Genomic DNA, 21,015 nt, shown 5'->3' on the forward strand with positions numbered 1-21,015 from the left:
GGTCTACATAGTGAGTTCCAGGACAGCCAGGACTCTTTAGAGAGACCTTGTCTCAAAAAGAGAGAGGAGGAGGGGGCAACAGAAACAAAACCCCTAAAACACCTAACGGCTTTGCTCCTCCGTGGAGACATCTATCAAACGTGCTGTAGAAACTGGAATGTTTATTCTAGTTCAGTCAGTCTACAGGTGGAGCTAGGGTTTTACTCTGTCTTTTTTCAAACACAGAGCTACTGCTGTAAACCAAAACTATGAAACAGAAATAAGCTAATATTTTAAAGAGAAGTGTTTACCGAAAATGTTCAAGCGGTCGCACAAGAAATTCGTCCTTTAATAGCAAATCTCTGATAAACAGATGAAGCAACGGTTTAGGCACTAAGCACGTTTCCCTCCCGGTAAAAAGCGCCAGGGCTAGAACGCGGCCGCGTGGGGGTGTCAGGCGGGAGCCCCGCGGCTTCGGCTGCTCGCGGTACGGGGCGTGGCCTTGGGCAGGAGGGGCGGGGCGGGCGCAGAAGTGGGTGTGTCCGGGGCGGGGGCGCGCAGGTCGGAGAAGGTGCGACCGTCCGGGGCCAGGGCGCCCGGGCGCCGGGAGAGAGGTCAGGCTGGCGGGGCGCCGGCGTGCGACGGCGGGACATGGCGGCGGGCGGCAGGCTGGAGGACGTGAGTGAGGCGCCGAGCCCTGTCCCCGCCACCCCCGCTTCCTGTGCCGGGCTCAGGGGGCGGAGACTGCGGGCTGGGAGCTACCCTGAGCCGCCGCGGCCTGGACCGGAGGGGACGCTGGGGGACGGGGTGACCTCCGGGCGGGGACCGCAGCCCGGACGCCTTTCCGGGTGGAAGTCGGAGGGACGGCGGCAGGGTGGGCGCGAGGGTCCCTTCAGTCGGCGGCTCACGTGCGGCGCGCGTCGCCGGTTCCGGAACTGGGAGCTTCACGTGACGCGCGCTGGCCTGACAGGCCTTCCTGAGAGGGAGTGACGGGCCGGGCGCGGCTCGCCAGCCCACCCCCACCCCCTCCACCCCCCGGTGAGCCCGACTCCCGTGGGCCCTCGGTGGTGGTGACTGGAGAGGGCCGGGGACTGGAGTGGCTGCGGTGCGGTGTGTGTGTGTGGGGGGGGGGGGGCTGAACTCCAGCATCCCTCGGGGACGACCTGTAACTCTCCTCTCCCCGAAACCCAGATTGGAGAACAACAACAGTATCACGTGCTGTTTTGAATGTAGGCATGGTAGAAACAGAAAGATGTTTTAATCTTAGATGCAAATTTGACTTTTTTTTTTAAGTATCCGGTGGCCCAGTTCATGGTGTATCCAGTGTAGAACAATTGCAAAAATCTTGTTTGAAAGTTTATTAAGACAGTGTGATTAAACGTTTATTTGAAACTGGGATGGGAGGGGGGACACTTTGAGAGGAAACACGCGCTTGAAAATTCCAGCCCTTGAGAAACACAAGGCTGACATTATGTTAGCACACTGCCCTGAGGTAATAACTAATAACATTACCGTAGTGTTAGTGCTAAATTACATTTAGAAAAGCAAGGTTCTAGAACTATCTATCAGAGTTTAGATTCTTGTGTACTGGTTCCTGCAGTCATTTGTTTTAGACTTGCTATGTAGCCCTAGCTGGCCTGGTCTATTATGTAGCCTAGCCTGGCCTCAAATTTGCCGAACTGTTCCCTGACTTGACTTCTTCAGTGCTGGTATAACGGGTGTACCTATCACACCTAACTAAATTTTCTTGATGAAATAAATAAATATGTGTTTACCATTAAGACTAAAAAATAAATCTAGTTTTAGTTCTTTTAAGTGAGAAAATGGAAAACTGATTAATACATGAAAACTTCAGAGTCATGTATATTTAAAGCAAAGCCCATTGTTTTTGAAATTTTAAGAGTTAGATTTCAGGGACTGGCCATTATGGAAGAAATAAATATATAAGAGGAAAATAAATGGTTTAGAAAACCTTAAGCAGCGTTTCTTAGTTGGTGCTACACTACCCTGGAGTTCTTGGATAGGTTAGTTTCGGGAGTACAGTCCTAGATATTTCAACAAGCAATTGGTGATGATTATTTCACCAACAGTTAAACAGCTGAATTACCATGGACCTGAGTAGGTTGCCTGCTTTTGGTATTTTGTAGATTTAAAAAAAAATGTACATTTAGTAAGCTGAATACATGGACTATGTTGCAAGCCCAGGGACTTAAGTGGGTTGGTGAATGAATGGCTCATTTATTAAAGGAAGGACTTGGTGCTGGTTTGGATTAATTAACACCCAGGCCTCTACAAGTACCCAAATGAGGGCAGCTCAGAGTGTCTGAAGTGCTAGGAGTCATTTTCGAGTCTACACTGGGGTGACTACAGCCGTCACCTCACCTAGTGTCCGTCTTTCCTTTGCCCTTCATGTGGAAAGCATCTTTTGTTCTCTGACTATTCTCAGACCAAGAGAGGGAGAGGAAGAATATTTTAAAGATATTGCCACAGAGTTTTTGGTTTATTACAGGTTCACACTACGTAACTCAGGCTCACAGTGATCCTTCTGCTGAGGCTTCCCATATGCTGGGATTACAAACAAGCATGGCCACGATACTTGGGTCCCAGTAAGGCTTAATGCAACATCGTCATTGGGTCCCCAAAGGAAGCAGTTACTGAAAAAAACAAAAGTCAAAAATAGTATCTGAGCCAAAACATAGGTGAATTCTTTGGTAGTAATTCACTCTTGTGTAAGTAGTGGAAATGGATTGGGCCTACTTGTTAAGAGTTCTCACTTGCCTAGCTTGCTCATAGCCCTGAACTCAGTCCTTAGCACCACTACAGAAGCCAGGCATGGCCACACACATCTGTAAGCCCAGCTCTAAGGAGATAGGGGCAGGAGAGTCATAAGTTCAAGGCCAGCCTTGGCCTTAGAGAGTTGTAGGCCAAGATTGAGGAGATGAAGGAATAATTTGGGGTTATGAGGAGGTAGCTCAGTGTCAGAGCATTTGCTTCGCATGCAGGAGGTCCTAGGTTTGGAAAAAAAAAAATTTAAAAGCAGACTTGTAAGAAGACAGAAAAAAATGGGACTAATGATAGTAGATTGAAAGTGATTCAGAAACAACACAGAAATAGCTAGAAATGGCAAAGAGAAAATCAGACTTTTCTACATGTACAAAAGCTTGAAGTTGACCCAGCTTCACTTGTCAGATGATGAGCTGGGACTGAGTCAGGGAGACTGTGATTGTTTGTTGTGACAGGTGTGGTGGGGGGGGCACACAACTGGAACAGAGACGGCAGGATCCCTGGGCCTGAGGAAGAGGAGTGCTGACAGATAAGGCCAGGAGAGTAGAACCCTGCTCTTCCGTAGCTCAGCTAGCTGGATGAATTTGTGCTCTGTCCTGAGGGTAATAGGGAGACACAGGTTTTGGGAGGATAAACTCTGGACAGCAGTGAGGAAAATTCCTGAGGCCAGGATACAGAAAGGTGCTTAAGAGAAATGCTAAGAGCCTGGGTTAAGACACAGTAGGATGGATGTTAGAAATACCAGGCAGGCGATCTATAAAGAACAGAAGAATAACATGAGTTAGTAGAAGGCTGGAATTTATCTCAAAGACAGAGCCCTGGTCTAATGTGGAAGGCTTAGTTCCATCCTCAGTGCCACAAAATAACTAGTTGGTTAAATAATAATCAAATCCCAGAGCCTAGGAGGTGAAGAACTCAAACTCAAGACTAGCCTTCAACACTTTTTGAGATCCTGTCTTGAGGCCCAAAAATATGAGCCTATTTCCACCTTGTCCGGAGGTCAGAGAGTTTGAAGTTGCTCAATTGTTAACAATCAGGGCTACACATTCTGAATCAGGATGTGGTTACTTGGTTCTTTTGACATGAAGATGGTCATAAGGGGAGATCCATTTCATCCCAACAGGTGGTCAGGATGTGCAAGCAGACTTCTGCTCCTTTTGTAATATGACGTTTCCTGGGGAGTGACTGCCTTCAGGATACTTGGTCTAGAGAGGCTTCACTGTCTAAACAACAGAATGCTAATTATTTGATGTCTCAAAATGTTAAAGCAATTAACTGCTCTCGTCCTTTGTACCATGTTAAAGCAGTCTTTTGTTGCTTTCTTCCCCTTTTGTATTAGGGTATAAAAGCATATGGAAAATTAAACGCAGACAGTTTCAGTATTCACTGGAATGCCCTCCTGGTACTATTCTATGTTTTTCTGTTTGATTATTTTTAAATGTCTTTACTAATATTTCTGATCCCCACATCCCTACCCTGGCAAGAGGTGTTTTCATCTAGGCTGGTCCCTGACCGAGTCTCCAAAAAGGGGGGAAAAAGTTGATAGAGGCCAGACACAGTGGTACCTGTCTTTAGTCCCAGAATTTGGGAGGCAGAAGGAGGTGGGTCTATGAGAGCTTAAAGCAAGTCTGGCTTCCTAGCGAGTTTCAGACAAACAGGGTTACCTTGTTTTTTTTTTTTTTAATATAATGACTCTGGGTGGTGGTGGCACATAGCTGTAATCCCACCACTCCTGTAGCAGAGGCAGGCAGATGTCTGAGTTTGAGGTCAGCCTGGTCTACAGAGTGAGTTCTGGTACAGCCAGGGCTTCAAAGAGAAATTAAAAGAGGGTTTCAAAGAACCAAAGCTAAAACAAAATAAAGGCCCACTTATTGACTGCTCAGTCAGTGCCTGTTCTTAGTGCTGTACTAAGTGGTTTTTGTGTAGTAACCTATTTAATTTTCCTACTCAAGATTGGGCACAGGTGCTATTATTAGTGGCTTTTTTAAAGAGGAGGAAACTGAGGCTGGAGAGTTGCTTGTTGGTTAAAAATGCATGTAGTTTTGCAGAGGCACCAGGTTCAATTCCCAACACCCACATCCCCTGCATCACCATGTTTTGTAACTCCAGCTCTAGGGATTCTGTCGCCTTCTGCTGGCCTCATTTGACACTAGCATGTATGTGGTATGCATACAAACCTACACATAAAATGAAAAGTAAATCTCAAAAGGAAAGCAAAAACCAAAGATGAGGAAACTGAGAAATAGAGATGTGATGCAACTTACCCACAGCCGGTACGCAATAGGACTTGAATTTTATCTGTTTAACTTTTATCCAGAGCCACAGCTCTTACCCCCTCTAGTCTGGGTTGGCCCTGCCTCCCTGCGTTCTTATTGCTTTTCCCGATGAACAATTGATGCCTATGAGTGAGTTGTGAAAACCCACAAAGACAGATGTGGAACACATATTGATTCATGCACTAGTGTTTGCTGAGTATGCTCCTAAGACAGACAAGCAAGAGGTGGGGAACTGGTAAATCCCATATAGTCTACCAGGAAAGGTAGATAAATAGGAAGGCCTTGGAAGAAATAACAAAGGAGGAGCAAAGATTGGTCATTATTGGATAGTATGACAGGGAAGCTACGCATGATGCTTTGGACACCGAGACATGACATGCTACAGATCTCAGGTGTCCAGGAAGGCTCCCTGGGTGGAATTTCTCCATCAGAGCCTATAGGCATGCTCAGAGGTGAGGGGCAAGTTGCCAAGGTTCCACGTCCTTCAGCTAGAGAACATGCTCGAGAAGGGTACTGAGAACAGAAACAACCAGCATTGTAAGCCAGCCTGGTGATACGTGCTTGCTGTCCCATTTCTTTTTTTTTTTATAAATTTATTTATTTATTAAAGATTTCTGTCTCTTCCCCGCCACCGCCTCCCATTTCCCTCCCCCTCCGCCAACTAAGTCCCCCCCCAGCCCGAAAAGCAATCAGGGTTCCCTGCCCTGTGGGAAGTCCAAGGAACCCCCACCTCCATCCAGGTCTAGTAAGTTGAGCATCCAAACTGCCTAGGCTCCCACAAAGCCAGTGCATGCAGTAGGATCAGAAACCCATTGCCATTGTTCTTGAGTTCTCAGCAGTCCTCATTGTCTGCTCACCACAAGTTGAGTTGAAGTCACCAAGTTCCTGGCCAACCAGATAGAGAGATCTCCCTCTCAAGACACAGAATCATCAGAATTATACCACAGATTGTGGCAAATAAAGTGGGAGCTTCCAAGTAATGTTAGTTGTATGGTACAAAGGGTACCAAAGTGAGCAACACCCCAAATCTGGGTTATACTTTAGATTTCCACATTTAAATTTAGTACAGCTTATTGAACCCAGGACCTCACACATGCTAGGCAAGAGATCTACTGTTGAACTGTTTTCATCCCTCATATTCCTTTACTCTGTAAAATGAAGTGTGTTTGTGTGTGTGTTCATTTATTGTATCTGTATGAGTATTTGGACTGTATGCTTGTATGTGTACCATGTACATACCTGAAGAAGTCAGAGGAAAGTACCAGGTCCCCTGGAACTCAGGATCAGGAGTTACACTTGGTTGTGACCCACCATATGGGTGCTGGGAACCAAACTCAGGTCCTCTAGAAAAAGCAACACGCGCTCTTAACTGCTGAGCTATGGCCCCACCTTTCCTTATTCTTATTGAGACAGGATCTCAGTAACTTGCCAGCCTTGAGCTCATTTTGTAGTTCAGGCTAGCCTTCGATGGCCTCCGCTCCCAAGTGCTGAGATAATAGGCAGGTGCCACTGTTCCATACATCGCAGGGTCTCCTAAGGGTCTGAGACTGAGATGTGCCTCGTTTGTGTGCAGAAGAAAACGGGAAGTGATGTGATTGTAGAAGCATCACCTTTAAACATGACTGACATTTTTAGGTTACCACCCAGGACTCAGCTTCTATTCGCTGCTTCAGTGACTGACAGCTAGACGTTTTTGTGGAGACTGATTCCTACAACTGATGTCTCCTTAGGTTCCACTGGCTGATGATTCTGCTGGTACTTAGAATATTTCTGTTAAAATCCAAAGCTTGTTTTAGTCACGTTTGGGGGAAATGGGGTGGTTCTGGGGACAGACCCCAGTGTCTCACACAGGCTAGGTGAACGCTGACCACTGAGCTCCCCCTCTCCTGCCAGGCTCTCTATAAGGTATTCTTCATAAGGCTGATTTCCAAAGTACTGTGGGATAGCAGCCAATTTAATAATTGCATCTGTGGCCTAGCGTGGTGGTGTGTGCCTATATTTCCAGTGGGTAGAGGCAGGAGGATCAGGAGTTCATATCTAGCTTCAGCCACATAGTGAGTTTGAGGCCAGCCTAGGCTGTACATGTATGCCATGTATGACTTGATCACATCTACCCCTCATCCTCCCTGTGATTTCACTCTTCCCCCTGCATGGTTGTTCCCTTACCACCTTCATGTCCTCCTCCTCCTCTCATTTTTTTTAAATATAATCCACTGAGCTTTAATCTGCTGCCTGCCTGAACATGGGTGTGATGCCATCTACTTGAGCATGGTCAGTCTGGCAGCAGCCAAACTCCTGAACAAAATTACTTCCTCCCTCAGCAGCCACCAATTGCTCCTTGGCTCAGGCGAGGCTTCCTAACTGTACATTTTGAAGGTTTAATGAAATTGGTTGAAACTGGACATGGTGGCATATACCTGTAACCTCGGTACTTGAAGTGTTTGGAGACAAGAGGATTGCCTTAGCACAGGAGTTTAGACCAGCTTGAGCAAAATAGGGAGGAAACCTTATTGCAGTTAAAACAAAAAAAGTGGGTTGCTTAAATTACAGCATGCATTACTTTGTTCTGGAGTTATAGAGATAATGGAATAGTTGAGCATGGTGCTGTACATTTTTAATTCTGGATTCCAGAGGCAGAGGTACATGGATCTCTGAGTTTCAGTCTAGCCTAGTCTACATAGTGAGTTCTAGGACATAGAGGGCTATGTAGAGAGACCCTATCTCAAAAAAAAAAAGAAAGAAAGAAAAAGAAAAAAATGAAACAAACTACTTCTATGGGGCTAAGTGTGGTGACACACCTTTAAATCCCAGCACTTGGGATGTAGAAATAGGTGGATTTCTTTGAATTAGAGGCCGTCTTGTCTACAGAGCAAGTTCATTCTAGCCAGGACTAAAAATAAAACTAAATAGGGAAACCCTGTCTTTAAGGGGGAAAAGAAGTTCTTCCATTACTTGGAAAGCATGAGTAGGAAGCCAATCTGGTGAGTTCATAGTGAGTTCAGAGTTCAGCATGGGGTATAGTAAGTAGAAGGCCCTGTCTCAAGCCAGGCTTGGTTGTACACAACTTTAGTGCCAACACTCAGGAGCCAGACACACCTCTGTGAAAGATTCTGTTTTAATAAAAGTTTTACCAGCTGGGCAGTGGTGGCACACACCTTTAATTCCAGGCAGAGGCAGGAGATCTATGTGAGTTCAATATCAGCCTGGTGTACAGAGTGAGTTCTAGGACTACCAGGGCTACACAGAGAAACTCTGTCTCCAAAAACAACAAACAAACGTAAACAAGACAAAATTTTGACAAGTCATAGGAAATTAACCTAAAGGGAGGTAATTTTTCAAAGTTGAGTTTAGGTGGGATCTGTTCTGCCTCTGATGTGTGCAGTGTTTTTTATTTTGTTGTGTGTGGTGCGAAGGCATAGGAGCAAAGACCTCATCGTTCTGTGTGTTGTGGAAGATCTCTACCACTAGTTACTCCCCAGACTCCAGGGGTTTGTTGTTTTGTTTTTGTGGTGCTGGGAACCAAACCTATGGTGTTACATATGCAAGGTGAGCACTCAACTGATGGGGGAGTGTCATATGTCAATCTGTTGATTTCATTGGTTAAGCAATAAAGAAACTGCTAGGCCCATTGGATAGGCCCACCCTTAGGTGGGAGGAGTAAACAAAACAGAACGCTGGGAGGAAGAGGAAGTGAGGTCAGACTCCGCAGCTCTCCTCTCCGGAGCAGACGCAGGAGAGACGCCATGCTACCCGCTCCAGGCAGACGCACACTATGAAGCTCCGGCCCAGGATGGACTTAGGCTAGAATCTTCCCGGTAAGACCGGTGCTATACAGATGATAAGAAATGGGCTAGTCCAGGTGCGAGAGTTAGCCTAGAAGAGGCTAGATAGGAATGGGCCAAAGCAGTGTTTAAATGAATACAGTGTCTGTGTAATTATTTCGGGGCATAAGCTAGCTGAGCCGAGCAGGCGGCTGGGGTGTTGGGGACGCAGCCCCGCCGCGGCCCTTATTACTACACTCAACTTCTGCACTATAGCCCCAGCTGATTTTGTTGTGCTCAGTATCCTAGGTTGCTACGAGCTTAACATTCTAGATTACTATTTTAGCCCAAATACTGAGATCACAGTTGTGTGCCACAAATAACACAAAAATCATCCAGGGTTAAAAAGTTCCAGGTGTGACGGCTCCTGCCTGGAACCCAGCATTCAGGAGGCTAGGACAGGGGGACTGCCTTAAGTTGAAGGCTACCGCTTGCTACACAAAGTTTCTATGGCAGCCTTTACAGTAGAAGATCTCAAATAACCTAAAATGTTCATTGAAAATAAGCTGTATCAGTTGTGTCTTAGAAACATGATCCAGAACCAGTCATGGTGTTTCATACCGTTAATCCCAGCACTCAGGAGGCAGAGGTTCGAGGCCAGCATGATCTACTGGGTGAGTTCCAGGATAGCTAAGGCTAAACAGAAAAACTTTATTGTAAAAACAAAAGAAAGGAAAGAGAAAAAGAAACATGGCCCAGAAAGTCTTGGCTATAAAGTGTATGTTTTGCCATACAGGGGTCCTTGGATGTCCTTCAAAGTCTGGATGATGACCCCCTTCTGGATACCCAGCCTCTCGCATACCACTCCTTACGTGCTCACTTTAGACCCAGATTCCATCCTCTTCCCACGGTCATCATCGCGAATCTTCTGTTGTTTATACATGTGAGTTCACTGCAGAGCTAGTGTTCCTAAAACACAGGAGCGTGCAGGGGGAGAGATGGTCCAGTCATAAGATGCTTGAGGACCCTGGCACATCTCCAAAAGCTATGTGAAAACCAGGGGGTGGAGGAGCAAACACCCAACAATGGGGAGGTGGAGACAGGAGGAACCCTGAGACTCTGTGGCCAGCCTAATCTGCTAGGAGGTGAACCCAGACCATCCAGAGAGACTCCATCTCCAGATCAAAACAACAAGGTAGACGTCTCCCAAAGAACAGCACGTGCATTGTTCTCTGACCTCAGGTGCATGCACATGTGTGCACACATACAGTGTATGAACTCTGTGGGGGCTGCATCTATCAGATTTTAAAATGTAAATGTTTTCAGACAGACGCAAAGAGTTTACTGTAGAGATGTTTGCACATGTGTAAGGGCATTCTTAGTGGCAGTGGGATTGTCACACAAGAAATCACGAGATCCCTGGTGTTCCTAGGACCACTGCTTCTCCTCCTGTATTCCAGGCTAGCTGGTCCTTGAGCAGAAATATTGACTGCCTATAACAGGGTAGAAGGAGAGAAATTGTCCTCTGGTGTCTACATTCCTGCTTGAGCACAGTGCTCACACACAAGCACAGTAAATCCATGAGTAAAGCCAGGCTTGGTGGCACACGCCTATAATTTCAAGCTCGTGGAAGGCAGAGGTGGCAATCTCTGAGTTCAAGGCCAGCCTGAGCTACAAATCAAGTTCAGGCAGGTCAGAGCTATATAGTGAGATCCTGTCTCAAAAAAAAAAACAAACCTGTCTGTAATGTTGATAATTAGCAGGCAGAGGCAGGAAGATCTAAGTTAGAAGTCAATCTGGCCTTCGTAGGAAGGCCATAGTATTTGCTAATTTCATATACTAACTCATTCATTAGCGTGTGTGCAGATCCATATTAATGTTAATTAATTGAATCTATATTTAATACTTTGTCCCTCCCTTTCTAAGTTCCCTGTTCATCAGGCTACACTAGAGGTAGACTCTGCCCCAGAGACCGGCTCCAGGAGACTGGTGAGGTTCAGGAGAGCACATCCAGCCAGCTCTGCATTCACTGACTGCTCTCCCTGTCTCCTGAGACCCCTGCTCCACAGCTTCTTCACCTTACAGGGTCGTGGCCTCTGTCCAGCTCAGCAGAGCCCAGTGTCTGGGCCAGTTGGTGATAATGTCTTCAAGGACTTGGACATGCACATGGAATTCTTTCTTTCCCTTAAATCAAGGTCTCAGTTTGTAGAACTCTGAGACCTACCTGCTTCTGCACATACTTTCATTAGTTCTTAAGAACATTTTATTTAATCCTGTGGTGGGGGAGGAGAATTGCAGATGTCCTTGGAGGCTAGAAGAGAGGTTCTGACCCCTGGGGCTTAGGTCAGAATCCTCAGTGGGTGCGGGGGACTGAACCCTTCCTGTCCTCTGCCAGAGCATTTTGCACTCTTAATGCTGAGCCAGCTCTCTAGTCCTCAACTGCTTTTGAGGTAACAGGCACTTTCAAATCTGACATTTGATCTCCCTATATCACCCAGGCTGACATCGAGTTTTCCATCCTCCTTAGTTCTAGGGTGGCAGGCATGTGTCTCTGTGCCCAGCTTCCCCAGTTTTTCAGAACACTTTCAGTAAAACATTTTTTCTTTTTCTTTTTGGTTTTTAAAGGCAGGGTTAAAGTGAATCTCTGGCTATTCTGGAACTCACTTTGTGTGCCGGCCTAGTGTCCAACTCACAGATATCCACCTTCCTCTGCCTCCCTGAGTGCTGAGATTAGAGGCGTGCAATCACCGAGTGTAGTAAGTTTTCTAATCATTTGCAGGGTAGGTAGCATAAGTCTAGGACATGGCACGTGCTGTTTTCTAACACAGGCATTTATGCTAATTTCTTTATTACATTGATAAATTACGTGGTGTGCATGCAGGGATGTGTGCCACAGCACACAGAGAAGTCAGGACAACACGCAGGGCTCAGTTCTCTCCTTCCACCATGGAGATCCTGGGAGTCAAACTCAGGTTGTCAGTCTTGGTGACAAGTGCCTTTACCCCCTGAGACCTCTCACTGGCCCTGATGGCGACCTACGTATTTAACATGAATCCTACTGCTTTTCCTTCCACAGGTTGTCTTTGTCATTTTAGCATTTTTAACAGGAGTGCTGTGTTCGTTCCCTGATCCCAATGAAGACAAGTGCCCAGAAAATTACACCAACCCACTGAAAGTTCAGACAGTCATAATCCTTGGAAAAGTCATCCTGTGGATTCTGCATTTGCTTCTTGAACGCTACATCCAGTATCACCACAGCAAAGTCAGAAGTCGCGGCTATTCCCAGATCTACAGGTCTACGAGGCATCTCAAAAACCTGGCCCTCGTGATCCACTCTTCTGGTAAGCCCTGCATCTCACAGCTCCTTTTCGGCCTGAGTGCCAAAGGCGATTAAAAAAAAAAATGGGAAATTAGATTTTATAATCAAACACATTCTCTCTCTTTAAATTTACTCATTTATTAAGCATGCATTGGTGTGAAGGTGTCAGATTCCCTGGACCTGTACTTCCAGAATTTTGAGTTGACTTGTGCGTGCTGGGAATTGAACCCGGTCCTCTGGAAGAATAGCCAGTGCTATTAGCTGCTGAACTACCTCGCCAGTCCCCAAATGTATTCTCTTTTTGAGAGTGATCTATATTGTAGCTCCTATTCTGAATTTTTCTTTTGGTGGGAAGCATGATTGAAACCAAAACTTTGGATATGCTCGGCAAGCTTCTACCACTGAGCTATGGCTCACCTACCTTTTGAACTTTTTACAGTCTTTGTGGTCTTGAGATAGGATCTCACTTTGTCTTGTGTGGGATTTTTCAGCTTCTTTATATAGGCATTTAGTGCTATGAACTTTCCTCTTAACACTGCTTTCATTGTGTCCCATAAATTTGGGTATGTTGTGTGTTCATTTTCATTGATTGTTTTTTTTAGGAAGTCTTTAATTTCTCCCTTTATTTCTTTTTTGACCCATTGATGATTCAGGTGAGCATTGTTTAATTTCAATGTGTTTGTGGGCTTTCTGGAATTAGTATTGCTGTTGAATTCTAGTTTTAAGCCATGGTGATCTGATAAGATACTCGGGGCTATTCCAATTTTTTTGTATTTGTTGATGTTTGTTTTGTTACCGTGTATGTGGTTAATTTTTGAGAAGAATCCATGAGGTTCTGAGAAGAAGGTATATTCTTTTATGTTTGGATGGAATATTCTATAGATGTCTGTTAAGTCCATTTGAGTCATAACATCTGTTAGTTCCTTTATTTCTCTGTTAATCTTTTGTCTGACTGACGTGTCCAGTGGTGAGAGAGGAGTGTTGAAATCTCCCACTATTAGTGTGTGGAGTTTAATGGATGATTTAAGTTTTAGAAGTGTTTCTTTTACATATGAGGGTGCCCTTGTATTTGGAGCATAGATGTTCAGTGTTGAGATTTCCTCTGGATGGATTTTTCCTGTTACTAATATGAAATGTCCTTCTTTGTCTCTTTTGATTGATTTTAGTTTGAAGTCTATTTTGTTAGATATTAGGATAGCTACACCTGCTTGTTTCTTAGGTCCATTTGACTGGAATATTTTTTTTCCAACACTTTACTCTGAGGCAATGTCTGTCTTTGAGGTTGAGGTGTGTTTCTTGTATGCAGAAGGATGGATTCTGTTTTTGTAGCCAATTGGCTAGACTGTGCCTTTTTTATAGGTGAGTTGAGTCCATTTATATTAAGGGATATTAATGACTGGTGATTGCTAACTCCTGTTAATTTAGTTTTCATTGTTGCTGATGTTAATTTGTGAGTTTTTTCCTTTTTTGGGATTTGCTGCTATGAGACCCTCAATTGTCTGTGCTTTCAGATGTAGCCAACTTCCTTCCGTTGGAGGCTTTTTCCTAGTATTTTGTGTAGGGCTGGGTTAGTGGCTAGGTATTGGTGAAATCTGGTTTTCTCATGGAATATCTTGTCCTTCTATGGTGTTTGAAAGTTTTGCTGGATATAGTAGTCTGGGCTGGCATCCATGGTCTCTTCATGTCTGCATAACGCTTGACCATGACCTTCTGGCTTTCATTGTCTCCATTGAAAAGTCAGGTATAATTCTGATAAGTTTGCCTTTATATGTTACTTGGCCTTTTTCCTTTGAAGCTCTTAATATTTTTTTTATTCTGTATGTTTAGTGTTTTGATTATTATGTGCCAGGGGGACTTTTTTTCTTTTTCTTTTCTTTTATTTAGTCTGTTTAGTGTTCTGTAAGCTTCTTGTATCTTCATAGGTATATCTTTCTTTAGATTGGCAAAGTTTTCTATGATTTTGTTAAATATATTTTCTGTGCTTTTGAGTTGAACTTCTTCTTTTATACCTATTATTCTTAGGCTTGGTCTTTTCATGGTGTCCCATATTTCCTGAATATTTTGGGTTAAGCTTTCACTAGATTTAATGTTTTCTTTGACTGATGAGCCTGTTTCCTCTATTGTATCTTCAGCGCTTGAGATTCTTTCTTCCATCTCTTGTATTCTGCTGTTCATGCTTGCATTTTTGGTTCCTGATCATTTTCTCATGATTTCTGTTTCTATAATTCCTTCAGCTTGTGTTTTCTTGTCTCTATTTCAGTTTTCAAGTCTTGAAAGTTTCTCTTTCATATGTTTGATTGCTTTTCCTTTGTTTTCTTTAAGAGATTTGCTGATTTCTTTCAATTTTTTGTTTGGTTTTTCTCCATTTCTTTGAGGCAATTTCTCATTTCCTCTTTAAGAGTTTCAAACATTCTCTTGAAGTTATTTTTGAGGCCATTTTCTTCTGCTTCATTTATATTTGGTTGTTCATGTCTTAGTGTTGTAGAGTCTTTACGTTTTACTGGTATCATATTGCTCTTTGTGGTGTTGCATGTGTTCTTACCTTATCTACTCATGTTTTCCTGTAATTGGTGTGCTTGGGGCTGTTTGTGATTCTGGTTATTAGTCTTCTGGGTGTCAGTAACTCTAAGGCTCAGATGGTTGTTCCTCATGGTACAGTCAGTACAGTCAGGTTCTAGTTACCTCATTGGTCACTCCTTGTTTCTGCAGGTTGCTCAGTGCTCCTGGACTTTGCTGTGCTTTTGTGGAGTTTGCTGTCTCAGGCCTTCTCTTACCTAGGTTGTCGACTCAGACCTGATTCTGCCAATGTCACTGGTCTGGATCTGCCCCCCCCCCCCCCCCCCCGCCTGTGGAGCTCACTTTCTCTGGCCTGCTCTGGCTTAGGTAGCTGGCTCAATCCTGCTTCCATGTAGCTTGCTGCCTCAGGTCTGTCCTGGCCCAGTCCTGCTTCTGCAAATGACCTTGGTCTGAATCTGTTCTGTTCTTGTGGAGCTCACTGTCCCAGGCCAGCTCAGGACCAGGTCGCTGGTTGTGTCCTCCTCTTTTGGAGTTCACTGCCTCAGACACTGCCTCAGCCTTGCTCCTATAAAGTTCACTGTCCCAGGTTCGTTCAGGCCCAGGTCACTGGCTTGGTCACACTCCTATGGAATTCACTGCCTCAGGCTGTCTCTGGCTCAGTCCTACTCCTGTGGAATTTGTTGCTTCAGGCCATCTCTGGCCCAGGTCACCGGCTCATTCCTACCTCTTTGGAGTTTTGCTGTCTCATGCCTGTTCTAGCCTAGGTTACAGGATCAGACCTGTTTCTGTAAATATCCATGGTCTGGATCCTTTCGGGAAGAGGTCCCCGGCTTGGGGTTTTTCCTGCAAGGGTCTCAGGCTCCAATCTACTCCCTCGGAGGTCCCAGCTTCGAATGCGCCCAGACCCACAGAGGACCTGGCTCAGGTCTGGTCCCTCAGAGGTCCCAGATTCACGCCCAGACCTGCAGAGGTTTCTGGTTCCTGCCTACTCCCTTTGACATCCCCAACCACAGCCCCGGACCCACAGAGGTCCTGGCTCAGGCCTACTCCCTCAGAGGTCCCAGACTCAGGCCTGGACCTGCAGAGATCTCTGGTTCCTGCCTATTCCCTTGGAGGTCCCAGACTCACGGCTTTGTCTACTTTTATATGGGACAAAAGTAAAGAATATTCTCAAGTAATGATCTAGAAATAATTGTTTGAGAATCTGGGAATACTAGTTTTGAAATTAATGAAGAAATTATTTGGTCTCTACCTTCTTAAAATCTGACCTTAAGCTAGGTGTGATGCAGCCTGAACCCTTACGAGGCTGAGGCAGGAGAATGGTCAGTGAATTCAAGAGTAGCCTATACTATGTTGAGGCCCTAACTCAATAATATTTTCTCACATATGCAAAAGAAGTCAGTTTAATACTTTTATAAAACCAAGAAATAATTCCTTAGTTTTAAAACAAGGTCAGATTGCAGCAAGTCTTCAACATGGAGACTTAATATTAATTATGAAAGCTTGCTTAGGTAACTGAAAGTAACCCCTATCTTTTAATCTGTGTTCTGTTATGTGGCTCGGTTACCCTTACTTTGTAATGGCCATGCTGCTTGCTCCACTTCCCGCACAGAGTCCTCTGTGCCTGGAAATCCTGTCTAGCTATTTGCTGTTCGGTTTTTTATTAAAACCATCCGAGTACAGAAGGATTATTCTACAACATCAGATTCTTTGTTTTGTTTTGTTTTGTTTTCCTGTTCTTGCTTTTGATACTGGAACCAAACCCAAGGCTTCAAACTTACCCGGCAAACATCTTCCAACTGAGGTAAATCTTTAACTCCTTGATTTTTGGAGATAAAGTCTCATGTAGTCCAGAATGGTCTCAGATTTGCTATGTAGGAGTCATCCTCCTGTCTTTACCTGTTGAATTCTGGGGTTATAGGCCTGATCCTTGCTTTTTTGTAGTTCTGAGGATTTGAGCCCAGGCTGTCATCCAATCAGGGCAAGCATTCTACAGGCCAAGCTATCCAGCATCCAGATTATTTTTAAGAATTTAAGTTTCCATCCTCTCAAACTTTCCCAAATGAGTTCAATAGGATAGAAAGCCAGGATTGAATTGCTGGTTTGTCTGGTGGCTGGACCCATATTTAGGCTTATTTAGGCTTTGTAGCTCCAACCCTTATTAGCATGAACAGTTTTGACCTTCAGGGTGTGTTACAATAACAACACAGTTCTTTCCTTTAGAAAGTCAAAAGGGCTTTAGAATATTGGATAAGTAAGTATATAAGTAAGCAAACAAATAAATAATAAGGGCTTTAGGAAATTGGATATGTAAGTACCTAAGTAAACAAATAATTAAATAAATAAATTGTGGAGATGAAACCAAAAGGAATTTGCACTGACAGTACTCCAGCATCCCATCCCTGCTGTTTCCCTTCCTTCCTCAGGCAACACAGCCCTCCTGCTGCTCCTGTGCCTGCAGCATTCCTTCCCTGAGCCCAGCAGCCTGTACCTGGAGCTGATTCTAGCTGTCCTGGCCCTGGAGCTGATCTGCTCCCTGAGCTGTCTGCTGCTCTATGCAGGTGAGAGTGGAAGCCTCTGTCCTGTGACGTCTGCCTCTCCTGTCACTGCAGACACAGCTGTCACTTTAGTGAGCAGCCTTCATTCGCTGAGGACTCCTTTAGCGCCTTTGTCTTTGACATCTGACCACTTCCGGTCTGCTGCCCTTCAGAGTAAGAGAAGAGACAACCGCTCCCAGTGAGTCCATTTTCTCCACTCCTGTCAGTCACAGATGTTGGGGACCTTGAGCTGCAGAGGTGGCTCAGCATTGAGAGTCCAGACTGCTCCTCATCGGGTCAGGTGCTCACAACTGCCAGTAAAGCCACCCCAGGGGACCCGGTGCCTCTGTCTTCCAGAAAGCACAGGCACACAGCCTTACACACACAATTTAAAAAGCTTTGAATAGGAAAGTATTTTCAGTTTACTGAAGTAAAACTTTCGCAGAAAACAAAACAACAAACTTCTTTCCTGTAAGGCGGTGGTTCTCAGCCTTCCCAATGCTGTGACCTTTAATACAGTGCCTCAGGTTGTGCTGACCACTCAACATGAAATTACTTTTCTTACTACTTCATAAGTGTAATTTTGCTACTGTTGTGACTTGTAAATATCTGATATCCAGGATATCTGACATGTGATCCCGTGAAAGGTCATGACCCACACTTTGAGAACTACTGCTATAGGGTAAACAATGTGACCCTCAACTTGTAGCCAAGTCCCTGCCTCTGCCTTCCAAGCTCTGTGATTATAGCTGAGTCAGCAAGTTAGGCCCTGCGTGTATGTAAATTTGACATCTTAATTAAAAAGAATGACCAGGCCTAACGGCACACACATTCATTCCCAGTACTTGGAGGCAGACCCACATGGGTCTCTTGAGTTTCAGATCTACATAGTGAGACCCTGTCTCAAGAAAAAAAAAATGAGTGTTCACTTCATGATGTGGTCGTGAGATTGGAATGACGTCATTCATCTAGATCAGTCAAGCTTGTGCCCCACGTGTTGCAAATGTCAGCTATTGTTGTTGTTATCTTGTTACTAATGATAATCTCAATGTTCCCTGAGACTAGCCCTTGCTTAGTAGACTTTGATATGTGTAACTGTGTTGATAAACCATCGTATTCAAGCTTTTTTCTCATTATGCAATCTCACATATATTATCTATTCAGAAAGAGTAACCATGTAGTATTACTTGATAAATAAGCACAGAAAATTCTTCAGAACTATGTAATCTGATTAAAAATGATTTTCTTATTTCAGTGAAAATTAGCAGATTCAATAGAGCCAAACCACAGCCTGATGTCCTTGAGGAAGAAAGAATGTATGCTCACCCCAGCAATATAGCCTCAGAGACTGGCTTCAGGTAAGGCTTGAAGAGGCAGCTCAAATCAGAAAGCAGGAACTTTCCCTTCAGTCACCTGATGATCCGTGTCTGTGATTCTGTCTACTTGGGATGTCCTCAAGTGGGCATGGTGGATCCTTTGTCAGGACAATTTAGCAAAATCTTGACCCAAAATAATTTTTAGTAAGTTTTTATAAGGGCAGAGTATGTAGTCAGAGGCTCTTTGTATGAGTGTCCCAGTTCATCCCTAGTATCTCTCTCTCTCTTTCTCTCTCTCTCTCTCTGTCTGTCTCAGACAGACACACACACACACAAACACACAGAGACCTAGGAGACTCAGGTGGGAGGACCCCAAGTTTGAGGCCAGGAGGCAGAATTTTATCTCAGAAAAAGAAGCATTTTCTTCCCATATAACATTACATACTACTGTAATATTTTTACAGTCATAGTAGTTTTTGGTTTGGAAACAGGATCTCACTTTGTAGTCCTGGCTGGCCTTGAACTCACAGAGCTCCCTTTCCTTTATCCCTTAAGAGCACAGGCATGAAAACTCCTAGATCTACCATTCTTTAAGGAGCCTTCAGTCCTGAACCATCAGATTGTTTGCAATCTTTTTGTTATAAATAATATTCATTCAAGAACAAAGCCCATATAAAAGTCAACATCAGCAAATATTGTTCCCATGAAAATGGAACTTTGTATATGAACAATAACAGGTGACCTTAGCTTAGTTGTGAAAACTAATTGTAAGATGATCGTGTAGGTTCTGAATATGGATTTAACATAAAACTGTAATATCAATTCACTGGATTGAGAGGATAAATATGTGGTATGAATATGGAATAGGGAAAATTAGGAACTAAACCCTGATTTTTGTCATTTGTTTTTCTGGGGCTTGGAATCCTATCTCACTACAGGTTTGGGACTGGACTCTTGCTTGTTGTATTGCATGTAGCCCAGGGTAGACTCAGACTCTTGACTCTCTTCCCTTAGCTTCCTTAGTACTGGAACTCACTATGTAGAGCAGGCTGGACTTTAACTCACAAAGATCCACCTACCTCTTGCTGTGTTCAGTGTAATCCCGGGGTGTGAGTTCAAACACAGCTGGAGTCACTTACAAGAGATCCTGTATGATTGTATGCATGTATGTATCTGTGTATGTGTGTGTATGTATGTCTTAGAAGTTGTTAGCTATACCAGGCTGGCCATGAAGTCACAGAGATCTGCCTGCATTGGCTTCCAGATTGCTGGGATTAAAGGTGTGCACCAAATGTTGACTTTACATGATTTTTTAAAAGTTCTTCCTTCTTTCCTTCCTTGTATCTTCCCTTTCTCTCTTCTCCTCTCTCTTCTTTCCTTCGTTTTTGGTTTTTGTAGACAGTGTTTCTCTGTGTAGCACTAGCTCTCCTGGACAGCTGCATCAGAGCGGTGGATTAAAGATTGTACTACCATCACCTGGCTCACTTAGTGACTTTAAATTGTAAAAACCTCTTTTGTTTGTGTTTGTTTTCAAGAGAGTATTTCTCTGTGTATCCCTGGCTGTCCTCAAACTCACTCTGTAGACCATTTTGACTTCAAACTCATAGAAATCCCTACCTGCCTCTGCCTCCCGAGTGCTGTGATTAAAAGCATCTGCCACAACCACCCAGTTTAAATGATAAAACTTTAAACAATTTTACCAGGCCCAAAACTAGCCTACAAATAAATAAAAGTGAAGACAATATGTGCAAAACACATTGATTTCCAGAGCAGGAGTCACTAATTTTATTCCTGAAAGACTGGTCTTGCAATATCCCTGATGTATGAACCTGAGGGAAAACTCTGGGCAGCTGTGCCTTACTGAATGCTGCTGAGGGCTCAGTCAAAATGAAATAAAATCGCGTTGATGAATCCGTGTAACCTGTTTCTATTCTTATTTCTGCAGGACTATTTCAAGCCTAGAAGAAATTGTTGAAAAGCAGGGAGACATAATCATATATCTGAAGAGACACAATGCCCTGCTCAGTAAGCGGTTGTTGGATCTGGCCTCTCAGCCAGCTAGGACCTGAGAGACTCCTGGGTATAGCTATCAAATCCTCAGTAACTCCAGACTGCCCCAAGTTACTTTCACAGTGTGTGATGGGAACATGAGCCCTGGGTGGTTACAAATATCTGGGAAACTGGAGAATATTGTGTATGGTTTGAAATAATTTAACTTCTTCACTCTTCTGGAATCTAAGCTGTAGTTAAGAACTCTGGAATAATTTGGCTCCTTTTAAAGCAATTGTGCCATGACAGTCTGCTGTAAACAGTGTTTCAAACCAGTCTGTTCTTGCCACAGTCAGCTGCTGAGAGAAGACATAGTTCCTAGTGCTCCCTGTTTTCTTCTAGAGTCTCACGAGTGTTTTGTATGAGTGAGGGCAGATCAGGTGAGGCAAAGGTCAGGTTTGTTGTTGTTTTCTTGTTTGTTCTCCAGAGCTGGGGGCGAACCCAATGCCTCACACAAAATGAGCAAACACTCTGCCT

General features: G+C 44.2%; 1 protein-coding gene across 3 annotated transcripts; it reads left to right on the plus strand.

Moving 5' to 3' along the window:
* Nucleotides 1-526: 526 nt before the first annotated feature.
* Tmem192 (transmembrane protein 192) lies at nt 527-20,784 on the plus strand. Of its 3 annotated transcripts, none has more exons than XM_075986876.1 (6): nt 527-657; nt 9,597-9,743; nt 11,877-12,141; nt 17,063-17,197; nt 18,429-18,531; nt 20,435-20,784. In XM_075986876.1, exons 1-6 carry the CDS (start codon nt 631-633, stop codon nt 20,556-20,558), a joined length of 801 nt encoding a protein of 266 aa, XP_075842991.1. In that variant the 5' UTR covers nt 527-630; the 3' UTR covers nt 20,559-20,784. The 3 variants fall into 3 exon arrangements, with proteins under 3 accessions (XP_075842991.1, XP_075842992.1, XP_075842993.1); XM_075986877.1 differs by lacking the exon at nt 20,435-20,784 and adding an exon at nt 19,888-20,377; XM_075986878.1 differs by lacking the exon at nt 17,063-17,197.
* The last annotated feature ends 231 nt before the right edge of the window (nt 20,785-21,015 follow it).

This window comes from Microtus pennsylvanicus, chromosome 9 (assembly GCF_037038515.1).
Source record: "Microtus pennsylvanicus isolate mMicPen1 chromosome 9, mMicPen1.hap1, whole genome shotgun sequence".
Taxonomy (NCBI): domain Eukaryota; kingdom Metazoa; phylum Chordata; class Mammalia; order Rodentia; family Cricetidae; genus Microtus; species Microtus pennsylvanicus.

Coding starts and splice junctions, on each gene's coding strand:
- Tmem192 (XM_075986876.1), top strand. CDS start 631: ATGGCGGCGGGCGGCAGGCTGGAGGAC. Junction 658..9,596: donor CGGGCGGCAGGCTGGAGGAC/GTGAGTGAGGCG, acceptor TTTGCCATACAG/GGGTCCTTGGATGTCCTTCA. Junction 18,532..20,434: donor GCCTCAGAGACTGGCTTCAG/GTAAGGCTTGAA, acceptor TTATTTCTGCAG/GACTATTTCAAGCCTAGAAG.